Source organism: Neodiprion pinetum, chromosome 4, assembly GCF_021155775.2.
Source record: "Neodiprion pinetum isolate iyNeoPine1 chromosome 4, iyNeoPine1.2, whole genome shotgun sequence".
Lineage (NCBI taxonomy): Eukaryota > Metazoa > Arthropoda > Insecta > Hymenoptera > Diprionidae > Neodiprion > Neodiprion pinetum.
Window position 1 is genome coordinate 32,491,653 of NC_060235.2, and position 20,349 is coordinate 32,512,001.

The window sequence follows — 20,349 nt, forward strand, 5'->3', positions numbered from 1 at the left end:
AAAGTGAAGTGTAATAAAAGCGAATGAATAAAATTGCTGTAAAAACTATCGACTAATGTCTCGACGCGGAAAGTCAAGATTCTTGTCTCACCTGAGACATGGACTTTTCCTCGTTCGGTAGAATGACGTTGAGTTTGAGCCACTCCTTGATGCGAGCATACTTGGCGCGAGTGCTAGCCATGTTCAGTCCTTGCTGATTGAACATCAGCGGAGGAAAGATCCTCGTGCCTTTGCCCGCCTTTCCATCAGGCGACATATCCTCTCTGACGAGATCCTCAGCCTGGCTAACCAGTCTTCTGATGCACTCTTTGTTGTTCATCATATCGTCCTCGCTGTCCTTTCCCAGTTCGTCGTCTTCTTCAAAGTGGGCCTGATCTCCGTTGCAAAACGTCGCGTTCCCGTTAACGTCGTTCGACATAGCACGAATCATCGTTCTCTCCTCCACACGGGCCTCCTCTCCAAAATCCAGACGAACAACGACGTTGGTCTTTCTTTGCTCCGAGGTGAGATGTGGCTCCGTTGACCGCGGCTGAGGCGTGTAGGTCCACTCCTCCTCCGAAGAATCATCAGCCACCGGCGACTGGTTGTCAGCGCCACGGCAGTCGACCTCCGAGTCGGTGTCCAAGTGCTTGAAGTAGAAGGTAGCACAGTTCTTCGATTTCCTATCGGACCTGAAAGTTGATCAAACGATTGTTATAACTTTGCCGAACGTCGAAGCGAAGGTGACTTTCTTATGCCAATCAATAGGCTTGGCATTACTTCCACGAATATTTCTTAAAGATAATTCACTGTTCTCTCACAGAAACGTAATATATACTGATTAAAAGTGCCATATCTGCAACAAAAGCGAATTGCTTTTTCACCTAGGTGACAGAAAAAAATTATTATCCGCACCTCGTAGTTTAAGCAACTTGCTCTGTGGGGCGTAGTCGAAAGTTGACTAATAGATGTCTGGTTTTGAGCTTCGTTACCGGTAGTGTTAGCAAAATATATAAGCAATTTAAAATATCGATATAACTTGTTTTTGCCCGTTGTCATAAATTACAAGCATGTCGACTGAGGCCGTCCGGAGATCATTTATGAACTTTGGGATGTTTTTTTTCTTTTGACAAAAGTCTATTTGTTCACGTGTTCAAATACGTTGAGGCTCCTTCTCCGACTTTTCAGTCAAGATAAGCGATAAACTACCGTTGCGCATTTCTAATAGAGAATAAAAAAGATTATAATTCAAACTATTCCCAATCAATATGTCTCTCATGATCTTAACGTGCCACGAATTGCTCAAATATTCCACAAGTGAAAAGTAGTTTGATCATGAATAGTTAGAAAAGTTTTTTCGAACAGACAAAAATCGTGCAAATTTTCAATCTGATCTAATAACCTTGCATTGTTCCGAGTACACCCACACATTTTTCTGTAGTGAAACTGAATGCCAGAAATAAACAGAATATTTATCACTCACTTTCGGTTTGATATTATAAAAAAAAAAAAACTACGACTGTGTTACAACATACCCAGAAATCATAAACTTTAACAAATACAAGCGGCACAAAAACTCGGATACTATTCGGTTGAAAGTGGAAAACTGTATGCGTCCAGATCTAAGTATAGACCTGCGGCTACCAACGATCAAGATATTTGTGCGAATGGAACATGGCGCACAACTAAACACTCTTATCTCGACAGTATATATGACTCGTTACAGATAATTTTGTAGCCGACAGTCGGAGGTATTTTCCCTACCATCTCTACCTATACGCTGAAAACCTGGCCCCAATAACACTACCAACATCAATTCGGTCTTATCTGTACACAAGGTTACCTTTCGTAATCGCCAGAAATGGACAAAATGCCCAGGTTCGAGGGCTCATTAGTCTAGAGTCTATTTCCGTTGTGTCGCGGTGTAAAAATCTACATGGAAATTTTTGCCTCGCGCAATGTTCCATCATTCGTTTTGAGATGTAACCCAATTTCCCGCAATGGAGTGCATTGCAATTAGACACAAACCAGCTGTCGGACTCAATTACGATTTAACACTAATTCGATAACAGATTTCAAATCCCAGCTTCCTTAAACTCGTATCGATCGTCTCGAAAGGGTCTTCGCCTGGTAAGCCAATTATCACGCAGCAAGTGTACATTCGTTAGATTGCAATGTCCGCAGCGATACTTACGTATTGAAAAATGCCGACTCGGCCATGGCTCGGCGACGTCTTGGGCTATCGTCTTCCATGTTCATTGGAATCTGGGAAGACGAGAGGTTAACACCGTTGACGGTGCGTCTGGCGCCATCCACTTCATCGCACAGATCTCGAATCGGGTTCACCGACGTGGGAGCGACAACGGGAGTCGGAGGCATATCGTCTCGTTCTTCTTCACTGGCACCACTTTCCTCGATGTCGCCGTCCTCGCCGCGGTCTCCTAACTCCACCGAAACTGCACGCCCGCCAACGATATCCAAATCTTCCGGATAATCGACCGTCGGCCTCGTGTCCATTACACAGAGCTGATACAGCTCATCCTGTCCAAAGAACGACGGTATAAGCATCTTTCGTAGATTACATTTACTTTTTCTGACACGCTGGCATGGGGCGGGAGCCTACAACCTGAATTTGGACGGAGATCCAGGAGGTCGAGAGAAAAAAAAAAAAAAAAAACGAAGTGAAAACAGCGAGGGAGAGAGAAGTAGGAGCGAACGCGTAAGCAGCGTGGCGTGGCGTGGCTGCAACGGCAACTGAACATGTATCGAATCGCTTGTTACATGGGATATACGGCTTACAGACAAGAAAAACGTAGGAACGGAAAATGTATGACAAACGTAACGCGACACGCTTGCATGAGGGAATAAAATGGCATTCTGCTTTTTAGACACCGGGATTCCCGTCGAGAAAGAATACAATATACCGGTCCAGCGAAGGCCAACGATTCCCGAATGGACTAACGACGTAGAAGAAGAAGTTCGGCAATCGCACGCCATTGACCATGCCGCTTCGCTGCGAGTACATGTATATGTGTACAACCACGCTTACCAAAATTGCTTGAAAATTTTCAACACGTATGTGGATTACCGAATTTATCAGCTACAATTTGAATACGCGCACTTGTACACGCGGCATCGTCATTGAGCAAATTTACGAGACACAGCGACTGTCCTTGTACGGTTTTACCTGTAGGCAGGCTCCTGTAATAACCGAAACTCGCAAATATACAAGGTGACCCAGACCTATTTACCCTGTGAAAATCTGCGAATGAAACTTTTTTTCATTTTTCATAGGAAATTTGTCGTTTGCGCATTACGGCCGTTCGAAACTCGCCAATCCGATAGCATCCGAAGGCTACATAGTCCTAAGTCACCCTGTATATAGCAGTTCGCGCTTCAACGGGCGGTGAATTTATATTTGCATATAACGGAAGTCCTTTGTGCAGCACTTAACACTGAAAAATTTCACGGTGAATTGACGAAAATTTTTGCCGGCAAAACATACAACAAGCGTGATGATCGAATAAAATATGTCGTCAAAATGGCAACTTATACATACAGAGTGACCTCTGACTGTTCTTTAAAAATGAACTCTACGCATGCAAAACCAAGTACAATATGTACGATGACGCGGCAATAAAGAAGTTATTAAAGAGAGTGAAAAAGAAGCGGCGTTTACAGAACCTGAGCATCGAGTATGTATATGTATAATTTGACCTAGCACAGCTACATTCATTTCCGCACGTACTTCAACGTTATCCGCGAGATAATTCCCGCTGGTTTTGCGGTTGCCGATTCACCGCGACCAGTTCTTACTCATGCGCCATTTTAATATTACGTCAGCATACCTCGTGCCGTTTCGAAGACTAACAATAAATATAACAAAGCTCGCATTAAAAAGCGTCAAAGAGTACTTTTTATGGATTTGACGCCAATATTTTCTCAACACAGAGGTATTGTCCTCTCAATGGATATTTCACACCGGTAATATACCTTGGAATGATGAGACTTCGTTGCAAATATTGTACAATAATAAAAATGACAATTTACCTCGAAGTATGACCCATCGTCGGTTAGCTTGTTATCGGAAAGCGCGTCGCTGTCGGATACGTCCCCCCCTGACAGTCTGCTCTTCCGTGGAAAAGTTGACCGCGTCGACCTTCTCGAGGAGCTTCGCGACTCGCGTGATTGCCGACGACTCAGGCGCGGTTGTTTCGTGACCGGCTCCTCGTCGCTATCACTGCTGCAGCGACAAGACACGGGACTCTGTAAGGCAAAAAAAAAAAAAGCTCAGGGTTAATTTCAAGGTGATTTTATTACGGCGAGATTTACTCGACTGAAACGAACAAACACTGGTAAACCAAATCGAATCTTTCGTGAAGGAGTTCGTAATCTAACGAAACTGATAGGAAACAACGCGCTATGTTATAGGGAAAACGATATTCTGTGGTTTTTTCACTTTTTTCTTCACAAAACCACAGAACGTCACTTGTTGGCACTAAGCTTGCGACATTACTTTCAACGATGTAACTTGGGCGTTGACTTTCGTTGAACGGAAAAATATGTATGATAAATTTCACATTACGAAAGAATATAGCGGAAGGGATGTTGTAAATTTCCGTACCGATGGATACTTCATCGATATCGCACCGCAAGAGTGTCAACGTATAATTTTCTAGACGAAGTGACACCGAGCCCGGTTAGTTGGCATTTAAAACCCTAAACCTTGCTCAGCTTGAATGCGACCGGAACACGAACCTCTGCCTTCTACCCCCTCTGCCTGTCCGCTTGCTTGCTCAAACTTTTGCCATTGGTCATTTGAGGCTGAATATCGATCAGCGTCGAGCAATAACTCTTTTCGTGGGAATTATATGTGTAGACTCTGTACATAAAAATAGTCGTCCAAATGATTATAGATAATTAAGGCCGTTGGTGTGGAAGAGTTTTCTTATTATTTCTGGCGATAAGTCGAAAAGATTAGAGTAGCCATAAAATCTAGGGGCTTGGAACACTTGCTAGAAAGCACTGCAGTATGTGAAACAAGAATAAACAATTTTGGGCTTTGAAAAAACTTTTAGAAAACTGTATAGACGCCGACAATTTTCGAATGCAAATACATTTCAACGTACGTAATATAACCGATGAATTTGAATTTTTCTTTTGGAAAACTTCTGACTTTTTATGACAAGCGCAAAGGCCAGTTACGTCCGAGTACACGAGTTTGCACGCCACGTTTCAGCGCGTAAAAATTTGCACATGTAATCGCAAGTTGAGCAACAACTAGTGTGCACTAGACCCTGACGCTGCTATCATGATCGCAACTGATGGTCAATACATGCATGCATGTGTTTTACTGCAACACAATAAGATCGGCTAGTGTAATTTGCGAAAAAAATTTACAGCTGTATTGCGAAATTTGACATCCTCGGAAATAATGTATAGAAAAATCTAAATTTGTTTCTTCTCAAAACGTCAAAACTTATAGAGACCCTTCGTCACGTGCAAATAGTACAGCCAACTCGCTCGACCATCTCGTAGCTTAAAGACCCATGGTCAGACCTCCCGTGACGTCGATCCTGGCCTGCAGTTCCCCAAAGAGCAGGTAAGGATCCAAACTTGCCTTCTAGGGCGGTTTCGGCCCACTGCAATGACACGCCTTCGAGGTCATGTTTCGTTGCATCTCACCCGACACATTACAATATTGCTTCAAAGATTAAACTTGATTTAATTACTGGCAGGGTTTACGTGCCTGCACAACTTTCTAACAATTATTTATTTTACGAGGCGTGCTTGTATAATTCCTTTCTCGTAGCTGCAAAATTCTCAACTTACAACAGAATTTTCTGCATCACCCGTTTGTACGCGCCGTTATTACTTATACTTCTTGGAATGGAAATTTCATAGGTTTTCGATTTCTACTCTACAAACATACATACACACGTAGTGAGGAAAAATTAAGCAAGGCCTATCGGAAATCAGACTCACCGGACATTTCATTGCGTGTTCGTGGCCACAGGCCTATTTTTGAATGAGGATGCGTCATTGTTAAAAACAAATTTTCCTATGCTGTATTTTCAGCTCACCCGAGTATATAATATGCATGTAAGGTTTCAGAATGAACAGCTTTTGCAGAATCCTTGCACAACTCCCAGTGAAGATCATACACAGAGGTTCAAATGCCTTTCTGGCGAAACTAGGAAATGAAATGAAAATCACAGTTTGTCACTTGATTCTCATTCCTTGCACGATTATAGAGAGCGATACAAGGTGACTGTAAATATTTGAGATGCAAAGCAAGTTTACACTTGAAACGGTTTTGAAGTGGCTGTGCTTGAATATTTTAAGCGAAATGAGAATTAAGTCAATTTTCCCGTCAGTGGTAAGACACAACTCGTTTAGAAGTGCGTCCGAGTGCGTCCTTCATCATCGAATAGCCAATTCAGAAATAAGATGGACGAAGATTGAACGAACAGTGCGTACCTCGTGAATCAATGCTAAGTACCAAACACGATGAGTATGATACATGTATAGGGTACCTACATAATTGGTAAAGGAGACAGCTGACTTCGCGGCTAATGATCAATTATATTGTTTCCAATCGCACGATGGCCGCAGACGTTGGTTTGTTGCGCAAAGACGAAACAAGATAACGCAGAAAGCATGGTGCGTTGGCGGCACGGCGCCGACCTCGTCACGCATCCGTAATCACGCACCCTGCAGATCCACGAACTCTCTCACGCACAAAAAGTGCACGACCAACCCGGGTTGGACTCGGTCCGCTTCGGTAACGTTCGGATCGGTTCTAAAGGTCACTGGCTCCGTCGAAGCGAACGAACGGTTGGACCGATACTGTCCATGGATGAAGACGAGACGCCGGGGACTCGTGAGATGAAACGAAGGGGGGACGCCGATCGCCACGACGACGCGACGCACGTGTCTTCGAGGAGCGATCGCGACTCCGTCGAGGACTGCACGGTATTTTTGGATAAATGCGTTCTTCCGCACCGCCGTACGCACGAGGCGACGGTTTGTCCGAGGTCTCCTGGGTCCCCAAGGCTCGAAATAATACCTCAAGGTTGTCCAGTAATCCGCTCGAGAGAAAGACGCGGAAATAGAAATGAGGCGGGATTCGAGTCAGCGGAAATTTGAAGATCGCACGATATCGGTGGAGGGAGAAAGGAGAAATCTGGTCATTGAAATATTTCATCTCTTGCTCGTTGGGAAGCGGGGGGCCAAAATTTGTGCCGCCGACTTATAAGGCCGCGCAAGAAAGTGGATGCACGCGTTATTCGTGAGCTTAAGGTACACCTTAATATTCATGAAAATTAATTTCTTTCATTTAGTGCATGGAAATATTATCATAAAAGTTAATTTTATGCGCGCCGTGGATGTACAAAATAGATAAGTATACTTAGTGTAATAACGCAGACGGAGAAGTATCGGGACATACGTCATGCAAGCTTGCACGAGGCGTGGCGCACGTTTATCGTATTTGATAGCTAACCGGGCAGTAATCGAATTCAATAAGACCCAGGTATAAGGTAGGCAGGTAGGCAGGTGGGTACGGCTATCGAATTACGTCGAACCGAGGAAAATCGTTAATACCATAACGCTTAGACCTGCAGCGACAGAGACGGAGGGCAAAAAAAAATAAATAAATAAGACGGCGTGCAGTGTAACGTAGGTGAAAACGGACACACGCGCAGAAAGGCGCACGTCGCGTGCGAAGCCTTACAACTAATTATCTGAAATTTAATCCTTATCCCGCAAAGTGTGCAAGGTACATACATACATACGTACATACATATGCGTATCCGCATCGCACGCGGCACAAGCCTGTCAGTTAAGATTTGAAAAAAACGCTTAGCTATACACACATATAATTCACCCGTTATACTCGGTGTCAATTTTAATCTTACGTAAGACGACGCACCGCGCACACACATGTACGTCAGTGTACGAGTACTCTGGAATAATTGCTTAAAATTAGACCCAAGGCGAGAAGCACTCCCGGTCATCAACAAATACCTAACTACTCTAATGAAAACAATTAGAGATCCAAGATGGCTAAAATGCGGGTTGTTTCCTGACCGCGACGAGTCACGGAGCCTGGACTAGTTTGAGGCTGTTTTAACGAGACACCCGCACCGTAAACGGTACTCAATCATTCGAGGAAGAGTAAAGATGCTAAGAACCGAGATTGATTTTCATCGTGCACTGTTGGAAGATTCGTTCAAGAATCCACACGCACACGATCATGCCTCTGAAACTGTGTCCCCAGTTTCGTTGGATCGAAGTATCGGATGCCTGCAGACCAACCAAGTGGCGAAAAATTCCCGGATGCAGCGTCTCCGCAACTTCACGAAGATATCTCAAGTATTTCGTGTAGCCGAGCAATGAGGCCGAACCGTATTCTCGAGTCGGGCAAACAGCTGGAACGCCTTGGAGTAACAGATACTCGTGGCAGCTCTGGTGACGAGGGCACCGCGAGTGAACCGAACCTAACCCGATCGAACCGCGATCAGTAGCCTGTCCTCGGGTTCGTAACAACGCGATATACGTACCTAGATCGTAACGCGTGATACCTTCTTGACGCCTGGTGGACGGCGCAAAGTTCGAAAGCCTTGCGAAGCCCCGGCTGACAATTCCCGCTTACGATTAGCTACCTATCGGTCCCCCGTTTATTCGAGACATGTTTATTAGGCTACCGACTGCCGCCAGACACTCGCGATCCAGTTCCAATATCAATCTAATCACGCTTCGAGGTGTAAATTGATTAGTGTAACAGTTGCTCGGCTACAATCCAGTTTCACGTCACGCTTCGGCGTATCCGTTTCCGTGCCTTGTGGGTATAATGAAATATAACGTACGAGGAGCTAATCGACGGCGAACAGCTGCAGCTTCTCCAACACCATCGTCAAGATTTATCACCTACATCGGAGATCTAATCCGGTGTTATTCATTTGTTAAAAACTTGACACGATCTGTGCAGATAGTGTCGTTACCCTTTTGCATTAAAAACTTCTCGTAGCTACTACTTGATTTTTAACAAAAATTACCAGAATGCCATAAACTTCGGAGCGTTACACTACGTCGTTAAGTTTTCAACGCTTATTTCTATTCTCCTGCGTTACAATGATACGTTTCTAGGCTACAGGTCGGCTCTATACTGATTTAACCATACAGGATTTCCAGGTATAGCCGTATCTCAAAATTGCGGTAGAAAATAATAAAATATTTTACTACCGAAATGATGTGAATTCTGCAAATCGTTCACGCACCGTTTCGCACTCTACACCACCTGTTACTACACAATTGCAATGCACTCATACGTTGACCTTAGGGATCGACTCGCAAGCAACGATCTAAAATCGATGAGAGAATCGTTTCGCTTCTCGTTTACTTGCAACTTCAACAAATTTTCCGATCGCCATTCACCGACAAGTGACATTCGAGTAGAATTAATTTTGCCAAATAGTTAAAGCGAAATGCTCGGTGACACAGGATCCGCATCCTCGCCGCATTCCGGGTAGGTACAATTTCTTCGCTTCCCTGTTCAAGTTTCGAGGGGGACAACGGCCACGGTATAAGACTTCAGCCTGGTCGGCCCTTATTATCGTCCATCAAATCTGAATGCCGGGCCACCCGTGGTTCCAATCAGGTTGAGATTGCGAGGGACCCCGCCTTGCTTACAAGCACTTACATCGCGCAGCTCACGGCCATTCTGCTCCGTCACCGGATTTGATGAATTGATTAACTTATTGCGGACGACAAATTTTACGGTTAAAATATCTGCGATCTCGTCGAAAGACACACGCCAAATGGATGGGTACAGCATGAGCAACCGGGGTGAACTTTGCGGTGTCGAGAGGAGGAAGCATTCTTTGGGAATGCGATGCCGCCGGAACCGTTATCTCTCTCGCGATGTGGTGTACAGAGTGAATTATTTCTGTCACTATCCGCTGAGAGACTGAATAAAAAACTCCTAGGCCTCCCGGTAACCGAGCTCCGGTTAATTAGCGTCTGCGCCAAATGAATAGCTGCCTGTGCTTCGGCGAGCGAAACGTTTCAATACTATACGAGGACATTCGTGCACAGCCATGAGCCACGGGTTATTTTCGACTATCTCGCTTACGATGTACTTCTCCCAATGTACGTACAATCCTCGTGAAAGTTTATACCGCTAACTTGCGAGAGATCTTTAAAACGATTTATCGGTGTCTTTTACCCCATCGCTTCATTCACCGCATTTGCCAAAGTTTTCTCGGTCAGTTTCCGTCGTTGTTAACCAGCTGCAGTTCGTATTTCTGCATCTCTGTGTACCAATTGAACGGATAAAATCAGCTACTTGAAAACCGTCGGATTTTATCCATCGGAACACGTTTAAAGCACGCATTCGCCTTTGCAACGTGGGCAAATGCAATTATAAGTAGCGGCTACTGCCTGGCTCGCAAAGCGTATTTGCTAACAGTAAATCCGTTTTACTATCCGCGTCAATTACGGTCGATCAAGGGACTCCGGGGACCCTATTGACGTTAGGATGGACGTTTGAAAGTATGCGCGGCAGATACTCGATCGAGTTTCATTCAAACGTTGCTTGACGTCAACCGTATACAAAACCGTAATCTAAATCTCAATCTCTTTGTCATTTTTTCAATAGATAGAGAGAGAAAGAGAGAGATATTTATTCACTCACAGATAAATTCACGTTGAGCATAAGAAATAAGTGTAAAAAAAAAAAAAAAAAATAAAAATAAATACACTATAGATAAAATAAATTGCATAAAAATATTAGAGAGAGAAAAAGGGAGAGAGTAAAAAGGCGGACTGTTTGTCTCTAACACAGTTCACTCGCAGAGAAAATTTGCTCCCTGAAGCATGAGTACACAGTAATCAGAATGCCAATGTAAGCACTAAACTTCTCATACATATGAAACACGATCTTCGAATCTAATGAACGTTAATTTTTTTTTTTACTGTCGAAAAGATCAATAAACCGCATCTGTCCAAATCCCACGCCAGGTCAGCTGACCTGCATGTTAAAATTCGACGATAAGCAGTTTTCAACACACACACATGGGTATACATGCAACGCTCGGAAGGGAGGTCGATGAGTTTTTCCCTCCGTGTATGGGTCGGCTTAGAGTGGATATTTGTGCAAACACATATGTCATCCTCCGCTCACAGCCCGGTAGGTAAGATATTCTCATAATCGCTTTTTCCACAGGAGAATCGTGCCGCGGCGATAGTTTTATTTGCTGAATATAGTAGGTACGACCGCGTAGTGTGTAAAGGTAACGTTACGCCAAGCTGCACACGCGCGTGCGTCCCCTCTTGTTCGGCGAATAATATACGTACCGTATATCTATATTTCTTAGCTCTAGGTAAATATTGACAGATGCCAAACTCGCCCCCGCACCGTCGATGTGAGTGAACCCATTCTCCCCCGCCCGTATCCTGCCGCTCATCGCTATCTCACTCCATCTTTATCTCTCCGCTCTCCTATTTCCCCACCGTTTCTTTAGTATGAATTACTATTGTATGCACAGGCAATTTTACCCTTACGCTTTTACTATTACCTAGCTCCTAGGACTAACTAGCCTTCGCTGGATAAAACCAATTGATCGCAACATTGCGAATATACAGATGTATCCATTCGCTGTTTCGTTCGCGTGCCGCAGGCACGGCAAACCGGAATATAGGTATATACGGGTGTATCAAAAAAGTGCAACGATATGTTTCTTCGTCCAGTTTCTTTGTCGGGAATAACGGGTTTAAAGGGTTACGAAATTAATTTTTACCGCAAGGCTGAGAAATTATTACAAATTTTAATCGCGAACATTTATACACAATACACCTATAATCGGTATGAAATTGTACGTAATTTTCCTTCTCGCGAGTTTAAAATACATGGCACAACTCTCGGGGGAGTACCGGATTCCCAGGGCTTAAAACTGGACCTAACTTAACGTACGATGCACGGTCGGAATCGGCCCGGCGAAAATACGAACAAAGCCCGGGGTCTCGGGGTCAGTGAGATGAGCTCGAAGAGCGGCAAACGATGTTCGCCGGTTCGCCAAAGTTACAGCCCCGCGTCTCAGGGCCTCGGGGTCCTCGATCCTGGCGACCCGGACCAAGAAGGTATCATTAAGCCGATATCTTCGGCGGCGGCAGCCGGAGGAGGATCCTTTCCGGGGATACCGTTGAGTCCGTGAGGAACGACCTCGCGATATTAATCACCGAAGCCCAGGGCGTGTTGATGCACGCACTCACGCTCGGGGCACGTGAAGTTGAATTTCAGAAGTTGTTAGCCTCCCTCGCCGTAACCCGTTCGAGTAACCGGTCGATGCCGATGAGTCACTGCATCGGGTGATTACCGCCGGTACAGGCACCCTGAGCCCGTGTAGGTGGGTCGCTGAGTTCGCCAGAGGCCGATATTACCCGACGGTGTCGCTGACGTCTACCTGACGTCCGGGTAACAGCCGGACCACTGGGACTCGATTCGTTGGTCCACAGCTTTGTTGACTGTGTACTCGAAGCAAGAATTTCATACCCGTGAATGCACGGTCCGAGTATTTTTGGAGCCCAACATTATGTATGACATCGCACATGTGAATCGACGAGTCATCGCATTCGCTACAAAGTGTTGGAGATTTTTTAATGGTATTCACCGATCTGCGAACAATGACTGACACCGATTATCTGAATAATTGGAGTGTTACGGGAGTTTTCGGTTTGACGATCGTGATTCGTTATCTCAAGAATGAGATTTTTCGAAACAAGTTTTGACTCAAAAAAAAAAAAAAAAAAAAAAAAAGGCAAGAGATTAAAGCTTTAAGAGGCCGAAGTTTGTGCGTGGCGCATCGCTTTGGCTTCTGTCGTAAATGCCTGTAATGCCACTGGGTGTAGGTATTTGTGTAAGCATGGCTGCTAGGGTACAGATAACTTATCACGGCATCACGGAATACGAAAATATTTTTATGGATTATCATAATATTACCCGGAGATATGAAAGGGTAGATTCGGTGAAAGATTACACCAGCTGTCTAACCGAAGCTCCATGTATACCTACGACAGAAAATTTCGGAGCATCGATTTAAAATTGTGTTGCCCGGTAGTGACAAGGTTGGAATTCCGCTTCACGGAAACTTTCTCTGCCTCTGTGTACTCGCAGGTAATACATAGAACCTGTAGAAACATCGAGCTACTCTCAGGGGAGTCTAGTTTTACCACTAACGCGCAACAGAAAGGACAGATAGTCGTGATCCTTGAACGTCTCGAAACGTCACGAAGAATTTCCCTCTAATTACCATAGCGATATAACTTGCTTTATAGACATAATTATAACGTATAACGGCCAAAGCTCGTGGAACTTGATCGCGTCTAGAAAATGTATAAAGGGGTTCCAAACTGTTCTATTAGTTCCAGCAGTCCTACGAGCACTTTCGCCGCACAAGTACACCGCGTTGCATCGGCCAGCCAGGCAGCTGCCGACCAGTCGGTCGTTAGCGGTTGTTAGCGGTCGTGAGGACCGGGTATATAGAGCCTTAATCATATCTCTAGTTTCGTAATTTGTTCAATTTTTACCTACAGCACTATTGTTATTATACATAAGACACTTTCACCCCACGACGAAGTCGCAATCCCGCTGCTGCTGCTGCGTTACGGGTACAAGAATTAACGTTTCAGTTTTGAACGGGCAATACATGGATATTTCTACGAGTACTAAACTTGGACCCGATGAAATTACGACTTCTTACCTACGCGAGTCACGTGACCTGATCGTACAACCGCCGATCCGATACGGATCGTCACGTTGCTCGGGTAAGACTGGCTGCAATAAACTAATTCCCGAGTTAGACCTGTAGATGTGCGTGCATACAGAGGTTTCGATACAGACTCAAGAATCTCAATCTCGAGATACACGAATGGCTGTCTGCGTGATCCTGCCACCGGATTGTACGCGTCGGGATATTTCTCCGTCCCCGTAGGGAACGTGGATAATAATTTTTTACCCGTTTCACTTCAGCCATGCATTATCGACCCATTGACCCTCCCGACGGTTAATGACGCGTAACTGATCTCGATATTTATCCTCTTATGCCGCATTAGCTTTGTCGTAACGCAAGACCAGATAGGTCATTGGGAATGAAATGTTGTCAACCACTGTAAGTACCCATATACTACACATATGCCATGGGAAAACATGTCAAACAAAACGAAGATTCATTTTGAAGCCTCGTAACTCGTCGATATTAACGACCTAAGATAATTAGACAGGTTTGCACTGGTCAAGTACAGGCAGGACTCGTTTTCTTGACAATCGGAGGTGAAAACTACATTTAGCTTACTCTCGTTTCTCAGCAGGTGTCGTGCATTCGGCCGGTAGGCGAATGAATAATGTATGAGCGTATCTATTTAATTGCCGTAAGTACCACTGGTCGTTTTGTCACTCGTGCTGTGAGAAAAAAAAGAACCACGCTGTGATTCATGATTTTCTCTTCATTATTTATTTATAAATAACTTAAATTTGAAAAGGTAAGCAATTCACAGACATTTTTTTTTATTTCGTTGCTAGATATAGCGACTTGACAAAAGTTGAGAGCGAATGCCTATATCCCTGAAAATCTAAGATAACTACTGGATAGAGCACGAATAATTTTGCCCAGTTTTCGCATCGACTAATCTCAGTATGAGCTATGCATAATAATGTATAAATATTATCCGACATTTGTTCTAAGCAGATAAATCGCAATGAGTTCAGTATTTGCTACAGAAAGCGTACGAGTCAAGTGTTTTAACCATACTTTCTGTTCAAAACATATATTATGAATCTAAATAAATTATCTATTATCACTTCGTCCATTTTTACTGTCGATAAACTTTTTACAAATCTTAAATTGCGGGATTGCATCTGTACTGGAATTTTGACAAAAGCTAAAATTCAACACGAGTTTGAAACTTACCTTGTTGCATATGCGTGCAGCGAGAGCCTCGATGTGGCACTGCCACTCCAAGGCACGAAGGAACAAGAGGTGCCAGCGACGTTCGAGAGAGTTTGCCACACGTAGCGCCTGGCCTGATTGCTGTTGCTGTAGCTGTTGCTGTTGCTGTTGATCCTTTTGATTTTGTTGGGCGCTCAGGGCGACTCGCTCACTCAACTTCACCACCGAATTAACAATTCGTCCATGGGCTTCGATGTCCCGTTGCAAAACCTGCAAGTCAAACGTAAGCCAGGTATAAGCTTAAGGATCGTCTTCGATGTCTCATTACGAGTCATGAAAAATTGAAATTTGCAACCTCCTGTGTACAAGGTATTCGATTTTATAGGTAGGTTATTTACATAACACCACATCACCGAATGTACTTCGTTTAAACTTCTCAACAACTCTCGTGATGAAGTCAAAGTCGAATTTCGAACGATTCTCAACGGATTGCATTTACTCACTGTGCGCTTATGCCTAACTAATCAGTCTATAAATATACATATAGAAAGGTACGACTGAACGAGAAATACGGGCTAAAATTGAGTCGTCACCCCCAAGATCGGACTGTGCCTGTCCATTTGGTCGCGCCTATGGGAATCTCAACATGGTGTAATAACTGGGGTAAAAATAATTCCGGCGTAACGACTTCGGCGGAGAAAATTGGGGATTCAAGGATGTCACCGTAATTCTATTTAATTTGGGAACATCTTCCGGGGCGGAAGTCGCCTCCCGTTAAAGTGAATTATCGGCTTTTATCGGCTGCAGTTCGCCGCGCGTCACCAGAGGGGTGAAAACCGGGTTGAAGCGAGGTCGAGTGGGTTAGGTCAGGTTGGGTTAGCCTGGATCAGTCGCAGTCTGCGCGAGTTCCCACGCCGACCTTCTCGTCAATCGTGTTCATCCGCGACGCGTGCGCAGCATCAAGAATTATATGAGCCATTTTTGCAGCCACGGATTCGAAGAGTTCGCACGTGGCTCCGAGCCGGCGCTGCGACGCCCAGCCACTTGAGATTCCAACCCTCAACCCTTTTCCGCGGTCGTTCATCATCCGGTGCAACAAGTGCTTTGGTACAAAATCCGCAAGGGCGAGTACGTAATCCACTAATTGTAGGAATGGTATAAACGAAAAATCAGTATAACACGTGCGAAGGGCAATTAATTTCTACAAGTTCTACTCAACTAAAATTCCAGGTGTAACAAATCAAGGCTCGTGCGTCGAATACCGCTGAAGAAGCATTATCACCACGGTGCTTTTTCTTATATACGTGAATTACGGTCCGTAAGCTGAAGAATCTGTGTTTCTGCGGCAATTTTCGAAAAGAAAAAAAGAACGAAACGCCGCGGCGAAGGACAACTTGCCCTTTTTATGGAGGTACAAAAGTACCGAGTGAGTGACGAGCCTAAAATCGATATTTTTCCGACGGACGGTTAAACGTATTGCATGGGATACACAGAAGTCCGTCTTGTTCCATTGTTACACTCTCACGACCGTGTCTTCGGCAAGTCATTCGCCATACACTGCAGTACGGACTTACTTCTATACCAATTTCGGAAAGATTCACGTGAATAATCGTACAACACTCATGTAGAACAAAGCACATTAGAAAACCGTACCAAACGGTATCAACTAGAAACGTACTTTCCTACTTCGAACTAACGATGATGACCAAGAATAGGCATATCGATCGCTTTCATCGTGAGATTATCGAGGATTAGTTAGAAGCTTTGGAAAAAGTTCAAGTTCCAACATACATGCAGTTCGGTGCTTATTTTTCACCTGCAGCTTATCCGTCGTAATTACCATAGCTCGAGAGTGAAATTAACTCAACTTTTCCCGGTAACACCCTGAATCACGCGAATGAAACGAATACATAGTATCGCATGTAGAGACCTACACTTAGGTTTGATTGCACAACGAGTAACTGAGAGTCGGAGGTGTGCCGTAAAGGCTTAAGCGCCGAGTACAAGAGGGTGTCGAATCGACGTACGAGGTGTGTGTAGGTACGTACCCACGTCACGTCGATGCGAGCAGACGACGCAAGCCTACGCACTCGCGACCGTCGTTTGTTTTTACTATGCAGGAGGATAAAGTCAACGACTCTTTAAGCTTCGATGAATGAGCTCCGACTACGCAAGCGTGGGACGCCGCGAGGCTCACCTCCGCTCAGATACCGCTTTCAACGCTTTCAAGTTCTGTAAACTAGCTGTAATGAACCAACGATGTCAAAGTCAACGAGATTCAAGGCCTAATTGCGGAAGTCAGAAAAAAGAAATGTCTATTCGTGAATGAACTTGGCCACAGTTGGAACTGGTCATCCGCGATGTGAAGATGAAAATATCCATTGACGACATTCTTCGTGGGATACGAAAAAGGGCTTGGCTAAAAAATACACTTATTCGTTCCACGTGAATCATTACACATTCGAATGTCAAGGTACAGAATTGATCGAGTAACGCTTCCACTTCGTCACACTGACGTAACATGGAGTGAAAAATGGGATGAAAAGTGACCTTACGATGCCCTCCTTTAAATTTCATGTCACCGAATGGTGTTCTCCAAAGCTTTGGACTCTGTTACCGATAAGTCGGGCAGTGAAAGCTTGAAAACTGATCAACGTAAGGCCCGCAGCGTCCCGTGATGGGACTTATCACACGTGGCCTCTGTAAACAGTTTCGCCTCGGTGTAGCTGCATGAGTGTAACTCATCCCACGCTAGGCCGAGCTGCATAAATATAACACAGTATAAGTCCGAGCGGGGTCGTTGGCTCCGATGGTGTGTTTCAAATCATCAGCCTTCTTCGTCTGCGTTCATCTGTTGCACCACCTACGACGCAAGGTTTACTGCTGTCCGGTTCTGCGGAGCGTCTCTGCACTCGGTTGATTATAATAAGGGTTCGAATCAGTCTGGAGATGAGGGATTTCACGTTGCCGCTAACAAGAAACTGGCTTCCTCCTGATTTCACAGCGCTTCGCTAGCACGTAGCAGAGAAATGATCGAAAGTCTATGTAACGGCTGCAGGCGCCATGTGCTTCTGGCGCAACACCGAATGTCCATATACATGGGCGATCTATAAACCAACAGCCTTAAGCGTGGGTTAACACTTTCATTTGATAACGAAGAGTATGCCGAATATTCGAGGACGGAAAGCCGTCTGTAAAGGCGTAAAGAAAGTTTTCATTTCGAACTCCGTACAATTTTTCTGTTCTCCACATTTTCGAGGAAGGTTTATCTTTTTTAAACTCACTACTAACTGCGTCTAATCGACACAAGAGAATGTTTTTCTAACCGCCGTTGCCGCTTCCTAGTACAGGAATACACTCGCAGCGCTGAAGAAACATCTCGACGTGAAAAAACACTCATTAAAAAGTGTACAGCCGGAGTAAAAGTATCGAAAATAACAAACCTGCTACGTACAAACTGCAGGGCATAGAGTGGGGCAAAGGTACGGGAAAGGAAACTAATAAAACAGAATTTCAGATATTTATGCCGAGCGTGCATACCAACGTGCACCGGAGATGAAAGATTTATAGGAATCGTGGCAACCTGATCTCTGCAGCAGTGCGTGAAAACGATCGAAGAATGCCTCGGTAGTTGGCGCTGCACATTTTACGATTGTACGTTATTGTCCGTTACTTAGCCCCGAGTGCAGGTCAAGATGCACAGCTAAGCCTCGCATGGTTCGTATCAGCTGCTGGCGTAGTAGGCTAATGATGAATTGCGGCGGGTTCGTGAAAGTGAAAACACAGTCCTGAGTGGCACGTAATTATCGCGTTAGGAGCTCTTCGGGGCAGTGCCACCGGGGGCAACAGGAGCAGCGTACAAACACCAGGTTTAATCCGGAGTCGTGTTTGCGTTACGGTCGATTAGATTGGTTTAACTGACGGAGCGTGATACCCTGAAAATTCTTCTTCTAATCCGCGCGGTTCCCCTTCGATCGGATTATAAAACCACACCACGTCACGACGGCCAGTGACACTTGTTCGACTCGTTGTCAGTCGAGTCTGCTCCACGCAAGGTCGCACGAACCCATGCAGACGTCCGGAGAACGCGCGGGTTATGAAATCTCCGCAAATGCAAAATGCCAACCTTTGCGGTTACACGAAACGTAGGGTTATTGCACGAGCCATCGAGTTGGTATCATCGTCGATCTTGCGTTGATTCGCAACATCGGAATTAAGTATCCACTGGTACGTTTTCACCGCTCGCTAATGGCGAAACATAGGTAAACTAGATGTAATTGATAACTTCGATTTTCACCCATAGGATATGTTCTAACGCGATGTTACCCTTTCACTGCGCTGCATCTTCCCTCGTCTTCTCGTATCCCGCTATTAATTATTATCGATTGCTCGTAGGCAAAGCGCGGATAGATCGACAAGCGATTCTTCTTACAGCTGGTTAGTTTTGCAACTGTAGATACTTTTATTTCCATCCTATACGAATGAGAAGAGGAGACGAGACGCAAAGCGAGGCTGAAATCGTGATTTACAAATGCCTTTCTAATGTCACGTAGTAAATTCTAACATCTGGAAATTACTTGTCTTTCAGCCCTTCTTAGAAGAAGCATCGAGCAAAACGTTCTCGTGCCTCTATGCACATTTTTCAAAGAGCCGGCTGCGAGGAACGTGAGCATCTTATATAGGTATAGGCGGACTTTCGACAGATGTACGTTTCTTTCTCAACGTATTTACTAACCATGTGAAATCATCAATCTGTAAAATTTTTACGAGACATCGTAGAAACGAAATGACTAACTCGCGAGCTTTTCTATATGCTGTAAAGGAAAGACGTTCATCACGAACCGAAAGAACTACGAAGGGAATAGTATCGTAAAGCTCTATTACACACCTAAACAACAGTTATGTCGCCACCGCAATGAAGTTATTCTTTTGCATCGGACAAACTTTACGGTCGTTTCGATTCCAAGTATCAAGGCTGTACGGATACGATCGTATATCTCAAGTTGGAAGTTGCAACCGCAGTCGTACCCTACAACAGAGGATATTGCTCTCAATCCACCGGCGCCTTTTTCTATCGCGTCAACTTTTTCCTCAGACTAGTCGAGATGCTGCCGTATCGATGAGTTTGTGTCGTCGGTATACTTGTGAGTATATACGCACGTCTTGTTTCATCCTGGTTCGTGTTACCGAGCTGTCAGTGTCGCTGCTACAGCCTTGGCCGAGGCTAATAATATCCAGTACGTAACCGGGTTACGGGTAGCTACCAATAGGAGAACAATTTTATCGATCGCTTATCAATCCACGAAGCAATATAATCGAAGATTTGTTTCATCTAAGGAGCGGCAAGATTAGGTGATAAAATAATACCAATACAGCGTGGAGAAGAGAAATCAGAGGCAATTCATTACTTCAAAGACCGGCAGTT

At 44.7% G+C, this 20,349-nt stretch overlaps 1 protein-coding gene across 1 annotated transcript in view; it reads right to left on the minus strand.

Moving 5' to 3' along the window:
* Positions 1–20,349, minus strand: part of LOC124217324 (klarsicht protein) — a 124,396-nt gene that overhangs the window by 31,627 nt on the left and 72,420 nt on the right. The window contains exons 10-13 of the mRNA XM_046622734.2: positions 14,946–15,194; positions 4,030–4,245; positions 2,174–2,520; positions 92–671 (exon numbers count right to left, since the gene is read on the minus strand). Coding sequence (XP_046478690.1) covers positions 92–671; positions 2,174–2,520; positions 4,030–4,245; positions 14,946–15,194 — 1,392 coding nt within the window. The remainder of the gene's footprint in view (positions 1–91; positions 672–2,173; positions 2,521–4,029; positions 4,246–14,945; positions 15,195–20,349) is intronic.